The 27,231-nt window shown below is 54.0% G+C and overlaps 1 protein-coding gene across 1 annotated transcript in view; it reads left to right on the forward strand.

Annotated features, from left to right (window-relative positions):
* MEGF8 (multiple EGF like domains 8) overlaps positions 1 to 21,884 on the forward strand; it is a 57,246-nt gene extending 35,362 nt beyond the window's left edge. The window contains exons 30-43 of the mRNA XM_072113773.1: positions 202 to 373; positions 452 to 615; positions 1,918 to 2,062; positions 2,141 to 2,372; positions 2,460 to 2,589; positions 5,286 to 5,496; positions 6,330 to 6,544; positions 7,820 to 8,027; positions 8,108 to 8,273; positions 9,223 to 9,415; positions 9,506 to 9,676; positions 9,764 to 9,894; positions 18,240 to 18,366; positions 20,292 to 21,884. Coding sequence (XP_071969874.1) covers positions 202 to 373; positions 452 to 615; positions 1,918 to 2,062; positions 2,141 to 2,372; positions 2,460 to 2,589; positions 5,286 to 5,496; positions 6,330 to 6,544; positions 7,820 to 8,027; positions 8,108 to 8,273; positions 9,223 to 9,415; positions 9,506 to 9,676; positions 9,764 to 9,894; positions 18,240 to 18,366; positions 20,292 to 21,524 — 3,498 coding nt within the window. The 3' untranslated portion in view covers positions 21,525 to 21,884. The remainder of the gene's footprint in view (positions 1 to 201; positions 374 to 451; positions 616 to 1,917; positions 2,063 to 2,140; positions 2,373 to 2,459; positions 2,590 to 5,285; positions 5,497 to 6,329; positions 6,545 to 7,819; positions 8,028 to 8,107; positions 8,274 to 9,222; positions 9,416 to 9,505; positions 9,677 to 9,763; positions 9,895 to 18,239; positions 18,367 to 20,291) is intronic.
* Positions 21,885 to 27,231: the final 5,347 nt, after the last annotated feature.

Here is a 27,231-nt window from a genome sequence, read left to right on the forward strand (position 1 = left end):
GTGCTGAGTGTGCGCGCGCGCGCGTGTGTATACAGCGGTGCTGAGTGTGCGCGCGCGCGCGTGTGTATACAGCGGTGCACGCGCAGCAGTGCCGGGGGGGAGGGTTGCTAGGGGGGTTGTGGGGGGGGAGAGGGCATGGACGTTGGATGTACCAGCTTCTTACCTTACAAACAATCCTTCGCATTTTCATGCTTTTCTCAGGATCCTTTGTTGCCGTCCGTGGCTGGCCACACCCTCTCGCCACGCCGCGGGTCATCGCTGATTTTGATTGGTGGATATTCACCTGAGAATGGATTCAACAACCGGGTGCTGGAGTATAACATTGAGCTGGAGATCTGGACTGTGGGGCATCATACAGGCACCCCACCCACTGGTGAGAGGGGGGCCCCATCCTGGGATAGTGGCCTCATCCTCTATGAGCACCCCCAGTACTTACCTCTGTCTTTTGCAGGTCTGTACGGTCACTCCACCGTCTACCACGAGGCCACGGACGCCTTCTATGTCTTTGGGGGACATCGATTCCATGTGGAGGCCGTCACCCCGTCCCCGGAGCTCTACAGCCTCTATTACCCCAATCTCACATGGAGCCTGCTCGCCCCCTCCCAGGGGAGAAAGGTAACTGCGGGTGACAATATGGCCTCCTCGGTACTGCCACATGTCCTTGTATAAGCTCAGGACCACCAGGGATGCAGGCATTAACCCCGTGCAGTGCCCTAGACCACCAGGGATGCAGGTATTACCCCCCTGCATGTGCCCTAGACCACCAGGGATGCAGGTATTAACCCCCTGCAGTGCTCTATACCATCAGGGATGGAGGCATTTACCTCTTGCATTGCCTAGACCACCATGGACTTGGGTATTAACCCCCTGCAGAGCTCTAGACCACCAGGGATGGAGGCATTAACCCCTTACGCTGCTTTAGAATACCAGGGATGTACATATTAAGCCTTTGGAGTCCCCTAGACCACCAGGGATGGAGGTATTATTCCCTTGCAGTACTCTAGACCCCCAGGGATGGAGGCATTATTCCCTTGCAGCACCCTAGACCCCCAGGGATGGAGGTATTATTCCCTTGCAGTACTCTAGACCCCCAGGGAAGGAGGTATTATTCCCTTGCAGCACCCTAGACCCCCAGGGATGGAGGCATTATTCCCTTGCAGCACCCTAGACCCCCAGGGATGGAGGTATTATTCCCTTGCAGCACCCTAGACCCCCAGGGATGGAGGTATTATTCCCTTGCAGTACTCTAGACCCCCAGGGATGGAGGTATTATTCCCTTGCAGCACCCTAGACCCCCAGGGATGGAGGTATTATTCCCTTGCAGTACTCTAGACCCCCAGGGATGGAGGTATTATTCCCTTGCAGTACTCTAGACCCCCAGGGAAGGAGGTATTATTCCCTTGCAGCACCCTAGACCCCCAGGGATGGAGGCATTATTCCCTTGCATTACTCTAGACCCCCAGGGATGGAGGTATTATTCCCTTGCAGTATCCTAGACCCCCAGGGATGGAGGCATTATTCCCTTGCAGCACCCTAGACCCCCAGGGATGGAGGTATTATTCCCTTGCAGCACCCTAGACCCCCAGGGATGGAGGTATTATTCCCTTGCAGCACCCTAGACCCCCAGGGATGGAGGTATTATTCCCTTGCAGTACTCTAGACCCCCAGGGATGGAGGTATTATTCCCTTGCAGCACCCTAGACCCCCAGGGATGGAGGTATTATTCCCTTGCAGCACCCTAGACCCCCAGGGATGGAGGCGTTATTCCCTTGCAGTACTCTAGACCCCCAGGGATGGAGGTATTATTCCCTTGCAGCACCCTAGACCCCCAGGGATGCAGTTATTAACCTCTTGTGATGCCCGGTGGTGCTCTGACCGCTGTGTGTTAGTATTTTCCTGTTGTCGCTCTCTCCTCAGCCTCTGTCCCACTTCTTCCACGTTGCGGCGGTGCTGAGGGACACCATGATTGTAGTGGGAGGTCGCACGGAGCAGCAGGAGTACAGCAACGAGGTCCTCTTCTACCAGATCCACTGCAACGCCTGGATCCGGCCCAATAGAAGCGGTACTGTACTGAGGGCTCGGACCTGCTGGACACCTGGGGTCACTCAGGGCGTGTGGTCACATGTCGTCTTTCTTGTAGATGTCATACTGGGCGTGGCCATGAACGAGTCTATCGGTCACGCGGCGGCGGTGGTGGGCGCTCGCCTCTACATCTCCGGGGGGTTCAATGGTGTGGCCCTGGGCCGCATGGTGACGCTGTCTGTACCCTCGGACCCCTGCATGCTGTTCAGCACCCCCTCCTCCTGCAATCAGAGCGCCGGCAGCTGCGTCTGGTGCCAGTACAGCTGCATGTCAGCCGACATCGCTGAGAGGTAATGGGGCGAGGCCAGGGGCAGAGCTCCGCCCACACTGGGGTCACAGATCTGTAACACACCCTCCTTCTCCCGGTTATCCTCCAGGCGGAGCTGCTCCCAGGCCTTCTCATCATGTTTCCCGTTACCCAGATCTGCAGATGAGTGCCGCAGACTGAAGACCTGCAGCGAGTGCCTGGCACAGCACCCCCGCTCCATGAGCGCCCAGCTGAGCACGGTGAGAACACCCCAGGGTGCCCGCTGCCAGGGACACACAAGTGACTGCCACCATTACATCATTGTGCCTGCACGAGAGATGTGTAATCAGACCTCACACTGCTGTGCTCTGTGCTCTGTGCAGCCAGTGTTATGTATTGTCCCTGGAGAGATGTGTAATCAGACCTCACACTGCTGTGCTCTGTGCTCTGTGCAGCCAGTGTTATGTATTGTCCCTGGAGAGATGTGTAATCAGACCTCACACTGCTGTGCTCAGTGCTCCCTGCAGCCAGTGTTATGTATTGTCCCTGGAGAGATGTGTAATCAGACCTCACACTGCTGTGCTCTGTGCTCTGTGCAGCCAGTGTTATGTATTGTCCCTGGAGAGATGTGTAATCAGACCTCACACTGCTGTGCTCTGTGCTCTGTGCAGCCAGTGTTATGTATTGTCCCTGGAGAGATGTGTAATCAGACCTCACACTGCTGTGCTCTGTGCTCTGTGCAGCCAGTGTTATGTATTGTCCCTGGAGAGATGTGTAATCAGACCTCACACTGCTGTGCTCTGTGCAGCCAGTGTTATGTATTGTCCCTGGAGAGATGTGTAATCAGACCTCACACTGCTGTGCTCTGTGCTCCCTGCAGCCAGTGTTATGTATTGTCCCTGGAGAGATGTGTAATCATACCTCACACTGCTGTGCTCTGTGCTCTCTGCAGCCAGTGTTATGTATTGTCCCTGGAGAGATGTGTAATCAGACCTCACACTGCTGTGCTCTGTGCTCTCTGCAGCCAGTGTTACGTATTGTCCCTGGAGAGATGTGTAATCAGACCTCACACTGCTGTGCTCTGTGCTCTCTGCAGCCAGTGTTATGTATTGTCCCTGGAGAGATGTGTAATCAGACCTCACACTGCTGTGCTCTGTGCTCTCTGCAGCCAGTGTTCTGTATTGTCCCTGGAGAGATGTGTAATCAGACCTCACACTGCTGTGCTCTGTGCTCTCTGCAGCCAGTGTTCTGTATTGTCCCTGGAGAGATGTGTAATCAGACCTCACACTGCTGTGCTCTGTGCTCTCTGCAGCCAGTGTTATGTATTGTTACTGGAGAGATGTGTAATCAGACCTCACACTGCTGTGCTCTGTGCTCTCTGCAGCCAGTGTTATGTATTGTCCCTGGAGAGATGTGTAATCAGACCTCACACTGCTGTGCTCTGTGCTCTCTGCAGCCAGTGTTATGTACTGTCCCAGGAGAGATGTGTAATCAGACCTCACACTGCTGTGCTCTGTGCTCTCTGCAGCCAGTGTTATGTATTGTCCCTGGAGAGATGTGTAATCAGACCTCACACTGCTGTGCTCTGTGCTCTCTGCAGCCAGTGTTATGTATTGTCCCTGGAGAGATGTGTAATCAGACCTCACACTGCTGTGCTCTGTGCTCTCTGCAGCCAGTGTTATGTATTATCCCTGGAGAGATGTGTAATCAGACCTCACACTGCTGTGCTCTGTGCTCTGTGCTCTCTGCAGCCAGTGTTATGTATTGTCCCTGGAGAGATGTGTAATCAGACCTCACACTGCTGTGCTCTGTGCTCTCTGCAGTCAGTGTTATGTATTGTCCCTGGAGAGATGTGTAATCAGACCTCACACTGCTGTGCTCTGTGCTCTCTGCAGCCAGTGTTATGTATTATCCCTGGAGAGAAGTGTAATCAGACCTCACACTGCTGTGCTCTGTGCTCTCTGCAACCAGTGTTATGTACTGTCCCTGGAGAGATGTATAATCAGACCTCACACTGCTGTGCTCTGTGCTCTCTGCAGTCAGTGTTATGTATTGTCCCTGGAGAGATGGGTAATCAGACCTCACACTGCTGTGCTCTGTGCTCTCTGCAGCCAGTGTTATGTATTATCCCTGGAGAGATGTGTAATCAGACCTCACACTGCTGTGCTCTGTGCTCTGTGCAGCCAGTGTTATGTAATGTCCCTGGAGAGATGTGTAATCAGACCTCACACTGCTGTGCTCTGTGCTCTCTGCAGCCAGTGTTATGTATTGTCCCTGGAGAGATGTGTAATCAGACCTCACACTGCTGTGCTCTGTGCTCTCTGCAGCCAGTGTTATGTATTGTCCCTGGAGAGATGTGTAATCAGACCTCACACTGCTGTGCTCTGTGCTCTCTGCAGCCAGTGTTATGTATTGCTTGTTATGAGACTGCTTGTAGCTACACTGATGCAGGAACATGTCTTGTTTAATCCCTGCACTCAGTGGTTTTGATTTAAAAACAATAATAACATTATGATAATGAGCCTCTGTGGCTCCTGTGGCTGCTCTGGCCTTGTCCTGCCCAGCATAAGCCAAGAATATGTCATCACTGTGTTGTCCCTGCCAGGCAGAAGTAATCAATCGCTGCACCATCCCCCGGCTGCTGTGTGTGATTCTCCCAGCTCAGGGTGATTAGTCCTGTCTGGACAGTGCAGGAGGCTCCTGTGTATTGTGGCAGCCAGTATGCATCCAGCTTTCCCAAGATCCTGAATGTTATAATAGTTTTTTGAGCAAAACCACTTGGATCAGGGACAAGATATGTTTCTGCATCAGTGTAGCTGCAGCATTCTCCAGGTATGTTTGCTTACATATAAGGAAAGTATAATAAATAGAAGACTGACTATAAGTAGAGGATATTGGGGAACATGATATTGGGCTCTTGTGGTCTCGCTGGTTACGTCTCGTTCCGCTCTCTCAGGGTGCGCCGCGCTGTAAGTGGTGCACAAACTGTCCGGAAGGCGCCTGCATCGGCAGTGACGGGAGCTGCACCTCCGAGAACGACTGTCGCATCAACCAGCGGGAAATCTTCCTGGCGAGTAACTGCTCCGAGATCTCGTGCGAAGCCTCCGACTGCCACAAGTGCATCGCCTCCGGGAAGTGCATGTGGACCCGGCAGTTCAAGCGCACGGGTGAGATAGACGCTGCACCCTGACCCTGACCATGCACCCTGGGTGCCCTCTGACCCTGCACCCTGACCCTGCACCCTGACCCTGCACCCTGAGAGCCCTCTGACCCTGCACCCTGACCCTGGGAGCCCTCTGACCCTGCACCCTGACCCTGGGAGCCCTCTGACCCTGCACCCTGACCCTGGGAGCCCTCTGACCCTTCACCCTGACCTTGGGTGCCCCCTGACCCTGCGTGCCCCCCGACCCTGCAACCTGACCCTGCGTGCCCCCCGACCCTGCAACCTGACCCTGCGTGCCCCCCGACCCTGCAACCTGACCCTGCGTGCCCCCCGACCCTGCAACCTGACCCTGCGTGCCCCCCGACCCTGCACCCTGACCCTGGGAGCCCTCTGACCCTGCACCCTGAACCTGGGAGCCCTCTGACCCTGCACCCTGACCCTGGGAGCCCTCTGACCCTGCACCCTGACCCTGGGAGCCCTCTGACCCTGCACCCTGACCCTGGGAGCCCTCTGACCCTGCACCCTGACCCTGGGAGCCCTCTGACCCTGCACCCTGACCCTGGGAGCCCTCTGACCCTGCACCCTGACCCTGCGTGCCCCCCGACCCTGCACCCTGACCCTGGGTGCCCCCCGACCCTGCACCCTGACCCTGGGTGCCCCCCGACCCTGCACCCTGACCCTGGGTGCCCCCCGACCCTGCACCCTGACCCTGGGTGCCCCCCGACCCTGCACCCTGACCCTGGGTGCCCCCTGACCTTGCACCCCATCCATGGGAAAACCCCCCTGCTCCTGCACCCACATTTATTTAACCTGCTTATCCCTTCTCTCACATCCTAGGAGAGACCCGGCGGATCCTGAGCGTGCAGCCGACCTATGACTGGACCTGCTTCAGCCACTCCCTGCTCAATGTCTCCCCCATGCCTGTGGAGTCTTCCCCACCGCTGCCCTGCCCCACCCCATGTACCAACCACAGCACCTGCCACCAGTGTCTGAGCTCCAAGGGGGCGGACGGGGGGTGGCAGCAGTGTGTATGGAGCGTCGCCCTCAAGCAGGTAACACATTACTTATCCTGTATTATACCCCAGAGCTGCACTCACTATTCTGCTGCTGGTGCAGTCACTGTGTACATACATGACATTACTTATCCTGTACTGATCCTGAGTTACATCCTGTATTATACCCCAGAGCTGCACTCACTATTCTGCTGCTGGTGCAGTCACTGTGTACATACATGACATTACTTATCCTGTACTGATCCTGAGTTACATCCTGTATTATACCCCAGAGCTGCACTCACTATTCTGCTGCTGGTGCAGTCACTGTGTACATACATGACATTACTTATCCTGTACTGATCCTGAGTTACATCCTGTATTATACCCCAGAGCTGCACCCACTATTCTGCTGCTGGTGCAGTCACTGTGTACATACATGACATTACTTATCCTGTACTGATCCTGAGTTACATCCTGTATTATACTCCAGAGCTGCACTCACTATTCTGCTGCTGGTGCAGTCACTGGGTACATACATGACATTACTTATCCTGTACTGATCCTGAGTTACATCCTGTATTATACCCCAGAGCTGCACTCACTATTCTGCTGCTGGTGCAGTCACTGTGTACATACATGACATTACTTATCCTGTACTGATCCTGAGTTACATCCTGTATTATACTCCAGAGCTGCACTCACTATTCTGCTGCTGGTGCAGTCACTGTGTACATACATGACATTACTTATCCTGTACTGATCCTGAGTTACATCCTGTATTATACCCCAGAGCTGCACTCACTATTCTGCTGCTGGTGCAGTCACTGTGTACATACATGACATTACTTATCCTGTACTGATCCTGAGTTACATCCTGTATTATACCCCAGAGCTGCACTCACTATTCTGCTGCTGGTGCAGTCACTGTGTACATACATGACATTACTTATCCTGTACTGATCCTGAGTTACATCCTGTATTATACTCCAGAGCTGCTCTCACTATTCTGCTGCTGGTGCAGTCACTGTGTACATACATGACATTACTTATCCTGTACTGATCCTGAGTTACATCCTGTATTATACTCCAGAGCTGCACTCACTATTCTGCTGCTGGTGCAGTCACTGTGTACATACATGACATTACTTATCCTGTACTGATCCTGAGTTACATCCTGTATTATACTCCAGAGCTGCACTCACTATTCTGCTGCTGGTGCAGTCACTGTGTACATACATGACATTACTTATCCTGTACTGATCCTGAGTTACATCCTGTATTATACCCCAGAGCTGCACTCACTGTTGTTGTCTCCTGCCCCCCATTATGCAGTGTATGTCCCCCACCTTCCTCCCCATGCGATGTGCCGCTGGCTCCTGTGGTCGGGTCCTGAGTGGAGCTGAGAATTGTTCGCCGTCCTGTTCCCGTCACACTCATTGTGCCGCCTGTATCCAGCACCCCCGCTGCGGCTGGTGCGCCCGGCGAGGGGGTAACGGGGAGGGCAGATGTCTGGAGGGAGGGCTCAGCGGACCCACCCAAGGTAAGTAGTGACCCCTGCTGACAGCACATAGAGCCTCTTCTTGTGTGCGGCCACTTACCACTGTGCACCTCCTCCTGCAGGTTTGGGGGAGCAGTGCAGCGCTCTGGAGTCTCACTGGGCCTTCATGTCCTGCCCCCCGGAAAACGAGTGTCTGAACCAACATCACGACTGCAACGAGACCCAGAACTGCAGCGACCTGCTCCACGGGTTCAAGTGCACCTGCAAGAAGGGGTACACACTACACAAGTAAGTACAGTGCACCCCCAGAGCCTCATCATAGACACCCCAGCTGCTGCAGAACCTCATCATAGACACCTCAGCTGCTGCAGAACCTCATACTAAACACTTCAGCTGCTGCAGAACCTCATACTAAACACCTCAGCTGCTGCAGAACCTCATCAGACACACCTCAGCTGCTGCAGAACCTCATACTAAACACCTCAGTTGCTGCAGACCCTCATCATACACACCTCAGCTGCTGCAGAACCTCATCATACACACCTCAGCTGCTGCAGAACCTCATCATACACACCTCAGCTGCTGCAGAACCTCATCATACACACCCCAGCTACTGCAGAACCTCATCATACACACCCCAGCTGCTGCAGAACCTCATCATACACACCTCAGCTGCTGCAGAACCTCAACATACACACCTCGGCTGCTGCAGACCCTCATCATACACACCCCAGCTACTGCAGAACCTCATCATACACACCTCAGCTGCTGCAGAACCTCATCATACACACCTCAGCTGCTGCAAAACCTCATCATACACACCTCGGCTGCTGCAGAACCTCATCATACACACCTCGGCTGCTGCAGAACCTCATCATACACACCTCAGCTGCTGCAGAGCCTCATCATACACACCTCAGCTGCTGCAGAGCCTCATCATACACACCTCAGCTGCTGCAGAGCCTCATCATACACACCTCAGCTGCTGCAGAGCCTCATCATACACACCTCAGCTGCTGCAGAGCCTCATCATACACACCCCAGCTGCTGCAGAACCTCATCATACACACCTCAGCTGCTGCAGGACCTCATCATACACCTCAGCTACTACATGAGACATGTATTTGTCACGTCTGTACATTTAGTACTTGTACGGCGGCCACTAGGGGGAGCCCAGTGTTGTCCGCAGTGGCTCCCTCTAGTGGTGGCTCGTCTCTCACCTCTCTTGTCTTCTCAGCGTTACGGGTCTGTGCCATCCTGTGTGTGAACACGGTTGTGTGAATGGAACCTGCGTGGAGCCGAACAGCTGCCGCTGTGACTTTGGATATGTGGGGGAGAACTGCTCGGTGGCCTGCCGCTGCAACAAGCACAGCGACTGCGAGGGCCTGGGGGCGGAGGACAAGTGCACCCAGTGCCACAACAACACCATGGTGGGTGCCCGGCGGGGGGCACCTGTGTATGGCCGGCCTCAGGGGATCCAGGGTGTAGATTTTCTTACCTGTTCTCTGCCCTGCCTCTAGGGGGAGCACTGTGAGAAGTGTAAGCCGCTCTTCGTTGGATCAGCCATAAATGGGGGCACGTGCCGCCCCTGTCTTGACTTCTGTCGGGGAAACAGCGAGGTGTGTATGACCATGGAGGAGTACGAGAAGTCGCTGAAGGAGCCGGACAAGTATCCCCTGGACCCCGACAAGGTATGTGCGGCCCCCCAGACCCACAAGACACCTGCGACAGGCAGAACTATCGTAGGGTTCCTGTAACATTCTGCATATTCCCCACAGATCCCGTCCTGGGTGAGTCAGGGTCCCAGCGAGGACACCGCTCTGTGCGTGAGCTGCCAGAATAACAGCCTGGGGGACAAGTGCGAGGGCTGCCTGCCGGGGTACTTCCTGCTGGACAAGCGCTGCACCAAGTGAGTCATTACACCATCTATACATCTACCACCTGACATGGTGCATCCTGATATTACACCACCGGGGGGCGCCACATCCTGCTTATCTATACATCTACCACCTGACATGGTGCACCCTGTTATTACACCACCGGGGGGCGCCACATCCTGCTTATCTATACATCTACCACCTGACATGGTGCATCCTGATATTACACCACCGGGGGGCGCCACATCCTGCTTATCTATACATCTACCACCTGACATGGTGCATCCTGATATTACACCACCGGGGGGCGCCACATCCTGCTTATCTATACATCTACCACCTGACATGGTGCATCCTGTTATTACACCACCGGGGGGCGCCACATCCTGCTTATCTATATATCTACCACCTGACATGGTGCACCCTGTTATTACACCACTGGGGGGCGCCACATCCTGCTTATCTATACATCTACCACCTGACATGGTGCATCCTGTTATTACACCACCGGGGGGCGCCACCTCCTGCTTATCTATACATCTACCACCTGACATGGTGCACCCTGTTATTACATCACTGGGGGGCGCCACATCCTGCTTATCTATACATCTACCACCTGACATGGTGCACCCTGTTATTACACCACCGGGGGCGCCACATCCTGCTTATCTATACATCTACCACCTGACATGGTGCACCCTGTTATTACACCATCGGGGGGCGCCACATCCTGCTTATCTATACATCTACCACCTGACATGGTGCATCCTGTTATTACACCACCGGGGGCGCCACATCCTGCTTATCTATACATCTACCACCTGACATGGTGCACCCTGTTATTACACTACCGGGGGGCGCCACATCCTGCTTATCTATACATCTACCACCTGACATGGTGCATCCTGTTATTACACCACCGGGGGCGCCACATCCTGCTTATCTATACATCTGCCACCTGACATGGTGCACCCTGTTATTACACCACCGGGGGGCGCCACATCCTGCTTATCTATACATCTACCACCTGACATGGTGCATCCTGTTATTACACCACCGGGGGCGCCACATCCTGCTCATCTATACATCTACCACCTGACATGGTGCACCCTGTTATTACACCACCGGGGGCGCCACATCCCTTTTATCTATACATCTACCACCTGACATGGTGCATCCTGTTATTACACCACCGGGGGGCGCCACATCCCTCTTATCTATACATCTACCACCTGACATGGTGCACCCTGTTATTACACCACCGGGGGCGCCACATCCCTTTTATCTATACATCTACCACCTGACATGGTGCATCCTGTTATTACACCACCGGGGGGCGCCACATCCCTCTTATCTATACATCTACCACCTGACATGGTGCATCCTGTTATTACACCACCGGGGGCGCCACATCCTGCTTATCTATACATCTACCACCTGACATGGTGCACCCTGTTATTACACCACCGGGGGCGCCACATCCCTTTTATCTATACATCTACCACCTGACATGGTGCATCCTGTTATTACACCACCGGGGGGCGCCACATCCCTCTTATCTATACATCTACCACCTGACATGGTGCATCCTGTTATTACACCACCGGGGGCGCCACATCCTGCTTATCTATACATCTACCACCTGACATGGTGCACCCTGTTATTACACCACCGGGGGCGCCACATCCCTTTTATCTATACATCTACCACCTGACATGGTGCATCCTGTTATTACACCACCGGGGGGCGCCACATCCCTCTTATCTATACATCTACCACCTGACATGGTGCACCCTGTTATTACACCACCGGGGGCGCCACATCCTGCTCATCTATACATCTACCACCTGACATGGTGCACCCTGTTATTACACCACCGGGGGCGCCACATCCCTCTTATCTATACATCTACCACCTGACATGGTGCATCCTGTTATTACACCACCGGGGGCGCCACATCCTGCTTATCTATACATCTACCACCTGACATGGTGCACCCTGTTATTACACCACCGGGGGGCCCCACATCCCGCTTATCTATACATCTACCACCTGACATGGTGCATCCTGTTATTACACCACCGGGGGCGCCACATCGTGCTTATCTATACATCTACCACCTGACATGGTGCACCCTGTTATTACACTACCGGGGGGCGCCACATCCTGCTTATCTATACATCTACCACCTGACATGGTGCACCCTGTTATTACACCACCGGGGGGCGCCACATCCTGCTTATCTATACATCTACCACCTGACATGGTGCACCCTGTTATTACACCACCGGGGGGCGCCACATCCTGCTTATCTATACAGCTACCACCTGACATGGTGCATCCTGTTATTACACTACCGGGGGGCGCCACATCCTGCTTATCTATACATCTACCACCTGACATGGTGCACCCTGTTATTACACCACCGGGGGGGCGCCACATCCTGCTTATCTATACATCTACCACCTGACATGGTGCATCCTGTTATTACACCACCGGGGGCGCCACATCCTGCTTATCTATACATCTACCACCTGACATGGTGCATCCTGTTATTACACCACCGGGGGGCGCCACATCCTGCTTATCTATACATCTACCACCTGACATGGTGCACCCTGTTATTACACCACCGGGGGCGCCACATCCTGCTTAATATACATCTACCACCTGACATGGTGCATCCTGATATTACACCACCGGGGGGCGCCACATCCTGCTTATCTATACATCTACCACCTGACATGGTGCACCCTGTTATTACACCACCGGGGGCGCCACATCCTGCTCATCTATACATCTACCACCTGACATGGTGCACCCTGTTATTACACCACCGGGGGGCGCCACATCCTGCTTATCTATACATCTACCACCTGACATGGTGCATCCTGATATTACACCACCGGGGGGCGCCACATCCTGCTTATCTATACATCTACCACCTGACATGGTGCACCCTGTTATTACACCACCGGGGGGCGCCACATCCTGCTTATCTATACATCTACCACCTGACATGGTGCACCCTGTTATTACACCACCGGGGGGCGCCACATCCTGCTTATCTATACATCTACCACCTGACATGGTGCACCCTGTTATTACACCACTGGGGGGCGCCACATCCTGCTTATCTATACATCTACCACCTGACATGGTGCACCCTGTTATTACACCACCGGGGGGGCGCCACATCCTGCTTATCTATACATCTACCACCTGACATGGTGCATCCTGTTATTACACCACCGGGGGGCGCCACATCCTGCTTATCTATACATCTACCACCTGACATGGTGCATCCTGTTATTACACCACCGGGGGGCGCCACATCCTGCTTATCTATACATCTACCACCTGACATGGTGCACCCTGTTATTACACCACCGGGGGCGCCACATCCTGCTTAATATACATCTACCACCTGACATGGTGCATCCTGTTATTACACCACCGGGGGGCGCCACATCCTGCTTATCTATACATCTACCACCTGACATGGTGCACCCTGTTATTACACCACCGGGGGGCGCCACATCCTGCTTATCTATACATCTACCACCTGACATGGTGCACCCTGTTATTACACCACCGGGGGGCGCCACATCCTGCTTATCTATACATCTACCACCTGACATGGTGCATCCTGTTATTACACCACCGGGGGGCGCCACATCCTGCTTATCTATACATCTACCACCTGACATGGTGCATCCTGTTATTACACCACCGGGGGCGCCACATCCTGCTTATCTATACATCTACCACCTGACATGGTGCACCCTGTTATTACACCACCGGGGGGCGCCACATCCTGCTTATCTATACATCTACCACCTGACATGGTGCACCCTGTTATTACACCAACGGGGGCGCCACATCCTGCTTATCTATACATCTACCACCTGACATGGTGCACCCTGTTATTACACCACCGGGGGGCGCCACATCCTGCTTATCTATACATCTACCACCTGACATGGTGCACCCTGTTATTACACCACCGGGGGGCGCCACATCCTGCTTATCTATACATCTACCACCTGACATGGTGCACCCTGTTATTACACCACCGGGGGGCGCCACATCCTGCTTATCTATACATCTACCACCTGACATGGTGCATCCTGTTATTACACCACCTGGGGCGCCACATCCCGCTTATCTATACATCTACCACCTGACATGGTGCATCCTGTTATTACACCAACGGGGGCGCCACATCCTGCTTATCTATACATCTACCACCTGACATGGTGCACCCTGTTATTACACCACCGGGGGGCGCCACATCCTGCTTATCTATACATCTACCACCTGACATGGTGCATCCTGTTATTACACCACCGGGGGCGCCACATCCTGCTTATCTATACATCTACCACCTGACATGGTGCATCCTGTTATTACACCACCGGGGGGCTCCACATCCTGCTTAATATACATCTACCACCTGACATGGTGCACCCTGTTATTACACCACCGGGGGCGCCACATCCTGCTTATGTATACATCTACCACCTGACATGGTGCACCCTGTTATTACACCACCGGGGGGCGCCACATCCTGCTTATCTATACATCTACCACCTGACATAGTGCATCCTGTTATTACACCACCGGGGGCGCCACATCCTGCTTATCTGTACATCTACCACCTGACATGGTGCACCCTGTTATTACACCTCCAGGGGGCGCCACATCCCTCTTATCTATACATCTACCACCTGACATGGTGCATCCTGTTATTACACCACCGGGGGCGCCACATCCTGCTTATCTATACATCTACCACCTGACATGGTGCATCCTGTTATTACACCACCGGGGGGCGCCACATCCTGCTTATCTATACATCTACCACCTGACATGGTGCATCCTGTTATTACACCACCGGGGGCGCCACATCCCGCTTATCTATACATCTACCACCTGACATGGTGCACCCTGTTATTACACCACCGGGGGGCGCCACATCCTGCTTATCTATACATCTACCACCTGACATGGTGCACCCTGTTATTACACCACCGGGGGGCGCCACATCCTGCTTATCTGTACATCTACCACCTGACATGGTGCACCCTGTTATTACACCACCGGGGGCGCCACATCCTGCTTATCTATACATCTACCACCTGACATGGTGCACCCTGTTATTACACCACCGGGGGCGCCACATCCTGCTTATCTATACATCTACCACCTGACATGGTGCACCCTGTTATTACACCACTGGGGGGCGCCACATCCTGCTTATCTATACATCTACCACCTGACATGGTGCACCCTGTTATTACACCACCGGGGCGCCACATCCTGCTTATCTATACATCTACCACCTGACATGGTGCACCCTGTTATTACACCACCGGGGGCGCCACATCCTGCTTATCTATACATCTACCACCTGACATGGTGCACCCTGTTATTACACCACCGGGGGGCGCCACATCCTGCTTATCTATACATCTACCACCTGACATGGTGCACCCTGTTATTACACCACCGGGGGCGCCACATCCTGCTTATCTATACATCTACCACCTGACATGGTGCATCCTGTTATTACACCACCGGGGGCGCCACATCCTGCTTATCTATACATCTACCACCAGACATGGTGCATCCTGTTATTACACCACCGGGGGCGCCACATCCTGCTTATCTATACATCTACCACCTGACATGGTGCACCCTGTTATTACACCATCGGGGGCGCCACATCCTGCTTATCTATACATCTACCACCTGACATGGTGCATCCTGTTATTACACCACCGGGGGCGCCACATCCTGCTTATCTATACATCTACCACCTGACATGGTGCACCCTGTTATTACACCACCGGGGGCACCACATCCTGCTTATCTATACATCTACCACCTGACATGGTGCACCCTGTTATTACACCACCGGGGCGCCACATCCTGCTTATCTATACATCTACCACCTGACATGGTGCACCCTGTTATTACACCACCGGGGGCGCCACATCCTGCTTATCTATACATCTACCACCTGACATGGTGCATCCTGTTATTACACCACCGGGGGCGCCACATCCTGCTTATCTATACATTTACCACCTGACATGGTGCACCCTGTTATTACACCACCGGGGGGCGCCACATCCTGCTTATCTATACATCTACCACCTGACATGGTGCACCCTGTTATTACACCACCGGGGGGCGCCACATCCTGCTTATCTATACATCTACCACCTGACATGGTGCACCCTGTTATTACACCACCGGGGGGCGCCACATCCTGCTTATCTATACATCTACCACCTGACATGGTGCATCCTGTTATTACACCACCGGGGGGCGCCACATCCTGCTTATCTATACATCTACCACCTGACATGGTGCACCCTGTTATTACACTACCGGGGGGCGCCACATCCTGCTCATCTATACATCTACCACCTGACATGGTGCATCCTGTTATTACACCACCGGGGGGCGCCACATCCTGCTCATCTATACATCTACCACCTGACATGGTGCACCCTGTTATTACACCACCAGGGGGCGCCACATCCTGCTTATCTATACATCTACCACCTGACATGGTGCACCCTGTTATTACACCACCGGGGGCGCCACATCCTGCTTATCTATACATCTACCACCTGACATGGTGCATCCTGTTATTACACCACCGGGGGCGCCACATCCCTCTTATCTATACATCTACCACCTGACATGGTGCATCCTGTTATTACACCACCGGGGGCGCCACATCCTGCTTATCTGTACATCTACCACCTGACATGGTGCATCCTGTTATTACACCACCAGGGGCGCCACATCCTGCTTATCTATACATCTACCACCTGACATGGTGCACCCTGTTATTACACCACCGGGGGCGCCACATCCTACTTATCTATACATCTACCACCTGACATGGTGCACCCTGTTATTACACCACCGGGGGCGCCACATCCTGCTTATCTATACATCTACCACCTGACATGGTGCATCCTGATATTACACCACCGGGGGGCGCCACATCCTGCTTATCTATACATCTACCACCTGACATGGTGCATCCTGTTATTACACCACCGGGGGCGCCACATCCTGCTTATCTATACATCTACCACCTGACATGGTGCACCCTGTTATTACACCACCGGGGGGCGCCACATCCTGCTTATCTATACATCTACCACCTGACATGGTGCACCCTGTTATTACACCACCGGGGGCGCCACATCCTGCTTATCTATACATCTACCACCTGACATGGTGCATCCTGTTATTACACCACCGGGGGCGCCACATCCCGCTTATCTATACATCTACCACCTGACATGGTGCACCCTGTTATTACACCACCGGGGGCGCCACATCCTGCTTATCTATACATCTACCACCTGACATGGTGCACCCTGTTATTACACCACTGGGGGGCGCCACATCCTGCTTATCTATACATCTACCACCTGACATGGTGCACCCTGTTATTACACCACTGGGGGGGCGCCACATCCTGCTTAATATACATCTACCACCTGACATGGTGCACCCTGTTATTACACCACCGGGGGGCGCCACATCCTGCTTATCTATACATCTACCACCTGACATGGTGCACCCTGTTATTACACCACCGGGGGGCGCCACATCCTGCTTATCTATACATCTACCACCTGACATGGTGCATCCTGTTATTACACCACCGGGGGCGCCACATCCTGCTTATCTATACATCTACCACCTGACATGGTGCACCCTGTTATTACACCACCGGGGGGCGCCACATCCTGCTTATCTATACATCTACCACCTGACATGGTGCACCCTGTTATTACACCACCGGGGGCGCCACATCCTGCTTAATATACATCTACCACCTGACATGGTGCATCCTGTTATTACACCAACGGGGGCGCCACATCCTGCTTATCTATACATCTACCACCTGACATGGTGCATCCTGATATTACACCACCGGGGGGCGCCACATCCTGCTTATCTATACATCTACCACCTGACATGGTGCACCCTGTTATTACACCACCGGGGGGCGCCACATCCTGCTTATCTATACATCTACCACCTGACATGGTGCACCCTGTTATTACACCTCCGGGGGGCGCCACATCCCTCTTATCTATACATCTACCACCTGACATGGTGCACCCTGTTATTACACCACCGGGGGGCGCCACATCCTGCTTATCTATACATCTACCACCTGACATGGTGCACCCTGTTATTACACCACCGGTGGGCGCCATATCCTGCTTATCTATACATCTACCACCTGACATGGTGCACCCTGTTATTACACCACCGGGGGGCGTTCCATTTCCCTTATCTCTCATACTCTCTTCCTGTCGCTGTTGTCTCGCAGATGTCAGTGCAACGGCCACGCCGACACCTGCAACGAGGTGGACGGAACCAACTGTCCGTGTAGCAACAACACCGAGACCCAGAACTGCCAGAATAGCGCCGACAAGAAGGACTGCTACAAGTACCAGGTACAATACACACCTCGGCTGCTGCAGAACCTCATCATACACACCTCAGCTGCTGCAGAACCTCATCATACACACCTCGGCTGCTGCAGAACCTCATCATGCACACCTCGGCTGCTGCAGAACCTCATCATGCACACCTCGGCTGCTGCAGAACCTCATCATGCACACCTCAGCTGCTGCAGAGCCTCATCATACACACCTCGGCTGCTGCAGAGCCTCATCATACACACCTCAGCTGCTGCAGAGCCTCATCATGCACACCTCAGCTGCTGCAGAACCTCATCATACACACCTCAGCTGCTGCAGAGCCTCATCATACACACCTCGGCTGCTGCAGAGCCTCATCATACACACCTCAGCTGCTGCAGAGCCTCATCATGCACACCTCAGCTGCTGCAGAGCCTCATCATACACACCTCGGCTACTGCAGAGCCTCATAATACACACCTCGGCTGCTGCAGAACCTCATCATACACACCTCAGCTGCTGCAGAGCCTCATCATACGCATCTCGGCTGCTGCAGAGTCTCATCATACGCACCCCAGCTGCTGCAGAACCTCATCATACGCACCTCAGCTGCTGCAGAACCTCATCATACACACCTCGGCTGCTGCAGAACCTCATCATACACACCTCGGCTGCTGCAGAGCCTCATCATACACACCTCGGCTGCTGCAGAGCCTCATCCTACACCTCAGCTGCTGCAGAACCTCATCATACACACCTCAGCTGCTGCAGAACATCACAATACACACCTCAGCTGCTGCAGAACATCACAATACACACCTCAGCTGCTGCAGAACCTCACAATACACACCTCAGCAGCTGCAGAACCTCATCATACACACCTCAGCTGCTGCAGAACCTCATCATACACACCTCAGCTGCTGCAGAGCCTCATCCTACACCTCAGCTGCTGCAGAGCCTCATCCTACACCTCAGCTGCTGCAGAGCCTCATCCTACACCTCAGCTGCTGCAGAGCCTCATCCTACACCTCAGCTGCTGCAGAGCCTCATCCTACACCTCAGCTGCTGCAGAGCCTCATCCTACACCTCAGCTGCTGCAGAGCCTCATCCTACACCTCAGCTGCTGCAGAGCCTCATCCTACACCTCAGCTGCTGCAGAGCCTCATCCTACACCTCAGCTGCTGCAGAGCCTCATCCTACACCTCAGCTGCTGCAGAACCTCATCATACACACCTCGGCTGCTGCAGAGCCTCGTCCTACACCTCAGCTGCTGCAGAACCTCATCATACACACCTCAGCTGCTGCAGAACATCACAATACACACCTCAGCTGCTGCAGGACCTCATCATACACACCTCAGCTGCTGCAGAACCTCATCATACACACCTCAGCTGCTGCAGAACCTCATCATACACACCTCAGCTGCTGCAGAACATCACCATACACACCTCAGCTGCTGCAGAGCCTCATCATACACACCTCAGCTGCTGCAGAACCTCATTATACACACCTCAGCTGCTGCAGAACATCACCATACACACCTCAGCTGCTGCAGAACATCACCATACACACCTCAGCTGCTGCAGAACATTACCATACATACCTCAGCTGCTGCAGAGCCTCATCATACACACCTCAGCTGCTGCAGAGCCTCATCATACACACCTCAGCTGCTGCAGAACCTCATTATACACACCTCAGCTGCTGCAGAACATCACCATACACACCTCAGCTGCTGCAGAGCCTCATCATACACACCTCAGCTGCTGCAGAGCCTCATCATACACACCTCAGCTGCTGCAGAGCCTCATCATACACACCTCAGCTGCTGTATAGCCTCATCATACACACCTCAGGTGCTGCAGAACCTCATCATACACACCTCAGCTGCTGCAGAGCATCATCATACACACCTCAGCTGCTGCAGAACCTCTGATAATGTTGTGTCTTCCCTGCAGTGCGCTAAGTGTAAGGACTCCTTCCATGGGAACCCGGTGAGCGGCCGCCAGTGTTACCGCCTCATGACGGTGGAGCAGGAGTATTGCTTCGACCCGACGTCACAGAGTAACTGCTTCCACGAGCCGAACATCCAGAACCTCCCGTACGGGCGCAGCGTGTTTTTTGGGGTGCAGCCCAAGTTCACCAACGTGGACATCAGAGTGACGGTGGACGTGACGTTCGGTTGCGTTGATGTCTTCGTGTCCACCTCTCCCGAGAGCTTTGCTGTGGATGTGGACACAGTAACGGGGGTCCACTCTGTGCGGATAGCGGATGGCGAGGCCTCGGGGGGTCCGGAGCCCCTCACCGCTGCCTCTCTGATCAATAGCTCATGGACGGCCCTCGCCAAATCCTCGTGGCTCCGTGAGGAACGTCCCAAGGGTCTGATCACCTACATCACAGTCCGTAATCAGCAGACGGTGCTGATAGTCCGCGGGGTCCGGGACCGGGTGGTCATCACTTACCCCCACGAGCTGCACACCCTGAAGAACAGCCGCTTCTACCTGCTGCTCCTGGGCAACGCCAGCGGGGGCTCCGGGGAGTCGCAGGGGCTGCTCTTCTTCCGGCAGGACCAGGCGCACATCGACCTCTTCGTCTTCTTCTCCGTCTTCTTCAGCTGCTTCTTCCTCTTCCTCTCGGCCTGCGTCCTCCTCTGGAAGGTGAAGCAATGGCTGGACGTGCGCCGGGAGCAGCGGCGCCACCTGCAGGAGATGAGTAAGATGGCCAGCAGGCCCTTCGCCAAGCTGACGGTCTACTTCCACCCGGATGTGGAGATGGTGGGGTGTCACCCCGGGGGACCTGTCTTACCATCTCTCCCCCATCACCACCACCATCATCATCATCACCACCACCACCGATCCAAGCCCAGGTTGAAGTCTTACGACCCCTCGGCCCCGCAGCCTCCCTCGTTACGTCATTCGGACCCCTTCTTGTCCCAGCTCCTGGGATACACCTATTCCAACTTCCGGGTCGGACCCATCACCCTTGAGCCCACGGATGATGGCATGGCTGGTGTAGTCACTCTGCTTCTACAGCTGCCCGGGGGGGCCCAAGCCCCCAATAGAGCGTGCCTAGGCTCCGCCCTGGTGACTCTACGACATAACCTTCAGGAGTACTGCGGTCCCAGCCACGTGGTCAGCAGCTCCAGGAAGGGACTACTCAGCCACGAGAACCTCACAAGCATGTCCCTGTGAGGGGTGGACCTCGGGGAGGACTGCAGAACTGCTAACAATGGGCCAGTACTGGAAGAGACCGATCTGCACTGACTAAAGGGTACAACCCCCTAAAAGACTAGCGGGGGGCGGGGGGCTAATTTAACATTTTTGTATGTATGGACGATATTTATGATTTAGTGCAATTACTTTTTATATTGGGGGGGGGGGGATGTTGGGGAATTCGACACAAACACTACGATGACGCGCTGCGGTCTGTGGCTCAGAGCTTGTCCTATATACTAAGCCACGGGTTGTATGTAGCGAGGCCACGGCCTGTACATAGAGCTGTGCATGGGAGGCTGTTACAGAGCAAAATGTACAATAAACATGTCCAGCGTCCGCACCGCCCAGGTCTGTATCGGGGGAAGAGGTTGGGGGCTCGTCCGGGATTATCCATCTATAACATCCGGATCCACCCCCAGCTCACACAACGTGTAGCGAATCCTGGCAGGTGTCTGACCCCAGTGGACAGAGCAGCGGTGTACTGCCAAGGAGGGGGGGGGGGGGGGGGCGCTGGAGCCGCGGTGTACTGCCCGGGGGAGGCGGAGGGGAGGGCACTGGAGCCGCGGTGTACAATCTTGGATTATAGAGGTGTAAAGCACGGGGGCCCCCAGTGCACTTGGATTACAGCTTCTCCAAGTGCACTGGGCACATGTCCTGACACTGCTGTGCTCTCTGCATCTATCCAGGGACAAGCGCTAACATTTGTCTGTAGAGAGCACAGAGCACAGCAGTGTGAGCACATGCACGAGCTGCAATCTGAAAGATACATTTCCCAGTCCTTTTCCATAGCAATTCAGTGAGGAGTCCATGAGGGGGCGCTGCTGTCCTGTCCTGTGAGATCTCCCTGATATCAGATGTAGGAGAATGTGATGTGTCTGGTGCATCTGCTGCTCCTCTACACTACCCCCTGTATAAGTCAGGAGGGGGACACCTGCTGGGGTCCAGTAGTGGGGGGAGGGGGGGGGGAGAGCTTGCTGGGGTCCAGTAGTGGAGGGGGGACACTCGGGTCCAGTAGTGGGGGGGGGGGGGGCACCTGCTGTTGTCCAGTAGTGGGGGCGGGGGGGTGGGGCACTGGGGGCCAGTAGTGGAGGGGGGGGACACTCGGGTCCAGTAGTGGGGGGGGGGCACCTGCTGTTGTCCAGTAGTGGGGGCTGGGGGGTGGGGCACTGGGGTCCAGTAGTGGAGGGGGGACACTCGGGTCCAGTGGGGGGGGGCGGGCACCTGCTGTTGTCCAGTAGTGGGGGGGGGCGCACCTGGTGGAGCCGTGGTAAAGGGGCCCAGGATTTCTCTTGGGTGGCAGTTTTATAGGGGCAGATTCTTTGCTCTTGTTGCGTGGACAGCGCCCCCTTTGCCTGTTGTCACATTGCCTCTATCATGTCCTGCCTACCACAGGGACCCCTTTAAGTGACACTTGAGTCTCTCTATTGCTCTCTGTTGTCAGCCAGATGCTCCCTGCTATAGTAGCAGCCTATGCTGAGCCTGTGAGTGTGGGGCCCCCTTCCCCTGTGTCCCCCTGGGGTCCATCATCCGTGTTCCTGACACATTGTACCATTCCCCCAATTAGTATGTAATTGATCAATTAGGCGGCTGAGGGAGAGGCGGGGTTAATTGCTGGTTACGGGTCGTCACCTGGCGTCACACCTGGACGCGCCGCGCTCACTATCAGGGAAGGCCGGGTTTACGAGCTGCCAATCACACACCAGCCTTGTGACAGGGGTTGAAAAAACATCCTAAAAACCTATTCACACCGGGGTCTGTGTGCCATAGAGGCTCCCATGTGGTGAGGAGGGGATCCTTGTATCACTACTGCACCAGACAGCTTGTACTTACCACAGAGAGCAGCTCTGCGCAGGGGGGCCAACTCCTTACTGCTCATGGGTGGAGACAACGTCTACAGGAAGCTCCTCCCATGAGGAATGACATTGCCTTATGTGTAGATGATTGGAAGAACATGGAAATGCTCCAGGACTCCCCACCCCAGAGGCACCACAATAATTGCCCCAAGAGTCCTGGGAAGTGTGTGGCAACACCTGGCAGACAGTGGGTGGGGGGTGGGGGGCGGCGGTGAGTTTTAGGAATAAGCGGCCTTGTCTGTAAGTGTCACAGATGCTTAATGCCTCAGACTAAGGTGCAAACACCAGGGAGGTCGTTATCGGTCTTGAATGGTCACACCCCTATTGCTCTTGGGTCATTGGAAGGGTAAGGCGAGACCTAGTTGCCAATTACTGGAGGTTTGGTCTATAGGTGGTTGTAGCAGGAGGTGAACACATGGAGGACCGCCCCCCCCCCCCCGCTCCAGATAAAGGTGCCGCACTTACCGGAGTGAGAAGTTCTAGCCTGACCTGTTACATTAATATTACTGAGACAATTTCTACTTGGCCCCTCCCATGAGGAACCAAATTGAATGGCTAAAAGGCATAGCATGCTATGCTGCACCGGGCCCCAGGACTCCTCTTTCCTAGAGGAATTACAAGGGCTGTCTGGAAAGTTGTGGAACAATCATGGCTACACGTGGCACCCCATGGGTGGGGTTTGGAATGCATCAGTGGGAGTAGGTTTTAGGTATAGGTGTACATACCACAGAGCAGGCTCTGGGACGCCTCTGGCTGATCACACCCCTCCCCCCTGCTCATGGGAGAAGACGCCACAACAAGCCCCTCCCCTGCAGAACTGTTCAGTTCCAAAGCCATGGATAGAGCAACACCAAGCCTTAGGCCTGCACAGGAGTGGTCCGAAAAGTCACAGGAAGTCCAACAGCCAGGGCTTAGGTGCTACTGCTGGTTTGGGTTAAACAACGAGGTCATTACTACAGAGTTTGTTATGGTGCGACTGAGGAATAGTCACATCTCCGGTGCTCATAGATCTAATACATCCCCCACAACAAGCCCCTCCCTTCAGGAACTGTATTGATCAGCCCAAAATTCATGTGAAGAGCATTGCAACAGCAAGCTTCAGGAGCCCTGTCCTAGGTGGACTACACCGGTGCTCCAAAGAGTCATGGGAAAAGTGGGGCAACATCTGCCAACCAATCAGATGGAGAGAGGTCTGTGGACCGCTATAGTAAAGGGTCAACAGATTTACCTACACACCGCTGTATTTACTACAGAGTTTAGACTCTGAAGAGTAAGGATGGTCACGTCTCCATTGCTCATGGGCGGAGACCTTTTCTACAGGAAGCCCCACCCCCAAGGAACTATGACCTGAAAATGATGGAAAATCAAGGCAACACCTTGCCCCAGAGGGGATATAGTGGACAGAACATGTCCACCCGCTGGCCCTATAACTCGGGCCCATATGGATCTTGGCTTTAGGGGCCCTACTGAGTGATTTCTAGGGCCACAGATTATTAGTGGACCCTTTGGCTGCAGGAGGCAATGTTCTGATCATTAACTCTCTGTTGGCTTGGGTCCGTCTCCTGCCGAGGCCTCGGCGTCATTAGATCGATCTTTTAACCCCTTTGTGCCTGGCCCGGCGCCGCTCCTCGCTCGCTCCCTCAATCGCTTCTCATTTTCACTGTTTGCACACAACAAGACAATGAGGCTTTTTACTCGGCCGCCGATATTCTTCAGAATTGCTCAAAAATCGTTGTCGGCGCTTTCTGCTCCGTTATTTCGCGCTGTAATTTTCTAAATGACCTCACAGCTCTTCGCATTAAAGGGGCAGCAATCCTGCGAGGTTGTCAGGGTAACCCCCGCCTGGACCGCGCCAAACAATTATCCTAACAGTATAATTTTATTACAGCTGCAAAGTCGTTTCACTGTATCCGTGTACGTCAATAGGCAGCGAGTGGTGCGCCGGCCATTACACAAGCCAAATGGCCCCCAATTAGACGCCATTGTAGTGCCAAGACCCCCGGCCCCTACCACCCAGACACTGAGCCTGGACATCCTTTATACTGGCTCCTGGGAAAGCTGGGTGACAACAGATATGGCCGCCATTACTGCTTCATCAGGGGCCACAATACGGATGCTACAACCTCACCCAGAGCTGAGTGCACACTCACTGCACAGGCTGCAGGATCACAGGATCAAAGACCTCCTCCCGTACATCACACATACTCGTACTCCTCCCGTACATCACGCATACTCGTACTCCTCCCGTACATCACACATACTTGTAGTCCTCCTCCCGTACATCACACATACTCGTAGTCCTCCTCCCGGACATCGCACATACTCGTACTCCTCCCGTACATCACACATACTCGTAGTCCTCCTCCCGTACATCACACATACTCGTAGTCCTCCTCCCGTACATCACACATACTCGTAGTCCTCCTCCCGTACATCACACATACTCGTAGTCCTCCTCCCGTACATCACACGTACTCGTAGTCCTCCTCCCGTACATCACACATACTCGTAGTCCTCCTGTACATCACACATACTCGTAGTCCTCCTCCTGTACATCACACATACTCGTAGTCCTCCTCCCGTACATCACACATACTCGTAGTCCTCCTCCCGTACATCACACATACTCGTAGTCCTCCTCCTGTACATAACACATACTCGTAGTCCTCCTCCCGTACATCACACATACTCGTAGTCCTCCTCCCGTACATCACACATACTCGTAGTCCTCCCGTACATCACACATACTCGTAGTCCTCCTCCCGTACATCACACATACTCGTAGTCCTCCTCCCGTACATCACACATACTCGTAGTCCTCCTTCCGTACATCACACATACTCGTAGTCCTCCTCCCGTACATCACACATACTCGTAGTCCTCCTCCCGTACATCACACATACTCGTAGTCCTCCTCCCGTACATCACACATACTCGTAGTCCTCCTCCTGTACATCACACATACTCGTAGTCCTCCTCCCGTACATCACACATACTCGTAGTCCTCCTCCTGTACATCACACATACTCGTAGTCCTCCTCCCGTACATCACACATACTCGTAGTCCTCCTCCCGTACATCACACATACTCGTAGTCCTCCTCCTGTACATCACACATACTCGTAGTCCTCCTCCCGTACATCACACATACTCGTAGTCCTCCTCCCGTACATCACACATACTCGTAGTCCTCCTCCTGTACATCACACATACTCGTAGTCCTCCTCCCGTACATCACACATACTCGTAGTCCTCCCGTACATCACACATACTCGTAGTCCTCCTCCCGTACATCACACATACTCGTAGTCCTCCTCCCGTACATCACACATACTCGTAGTCCTCCTCCCGTACATCACACATACTCGTAGTCCTCCTCCCGTACATCACACATACTCGTAGTCCTCCTCCCGTACATCACACATACTCGTAGTCCTCCTCCCGTACATCACACATACTCGTAGTCCTCCTCCCGTACATCACACATACTCGTAGTCCTCCTGTACATCACACATACTCGTAGTCCTCCTCCCGGACATCACACATACTCGTAGTCCTCCTCCCGTACATCACACATACTCGTACTCCTCCTGTACATCACGCATACTCGTAGTCCTCCTCCCGTACATCGCACATAGTCGTAGTCCTCCTCCCGTACATCACACATACTCGTAGTCCTCCTCCCGTACATCACACATACTCGTAGTCCTCCTCCCGTACATCACACGTACTCGTAGTCCTCCTCCCGTACATCACACGTACTCGTAGTCCTCCTCCCGTACATCACACGTACTCGTAGTCCTCCTCCCGTACATCACACGTACTCGTAG

Source organism: Engystomops pustulosus, chromosome 6 (assembly GCF_040894005.1).
Source record: "Engystomops pustulosus chromosome 6, aEngPut4.maternal, whole genome shotgun sequence".
Lineage (NCBI taxonomy): Eukaryota > Metazoa > Chordata > Amphibia > Anura > Leptodactylidae > Engystomops > Engystomops pustulosus.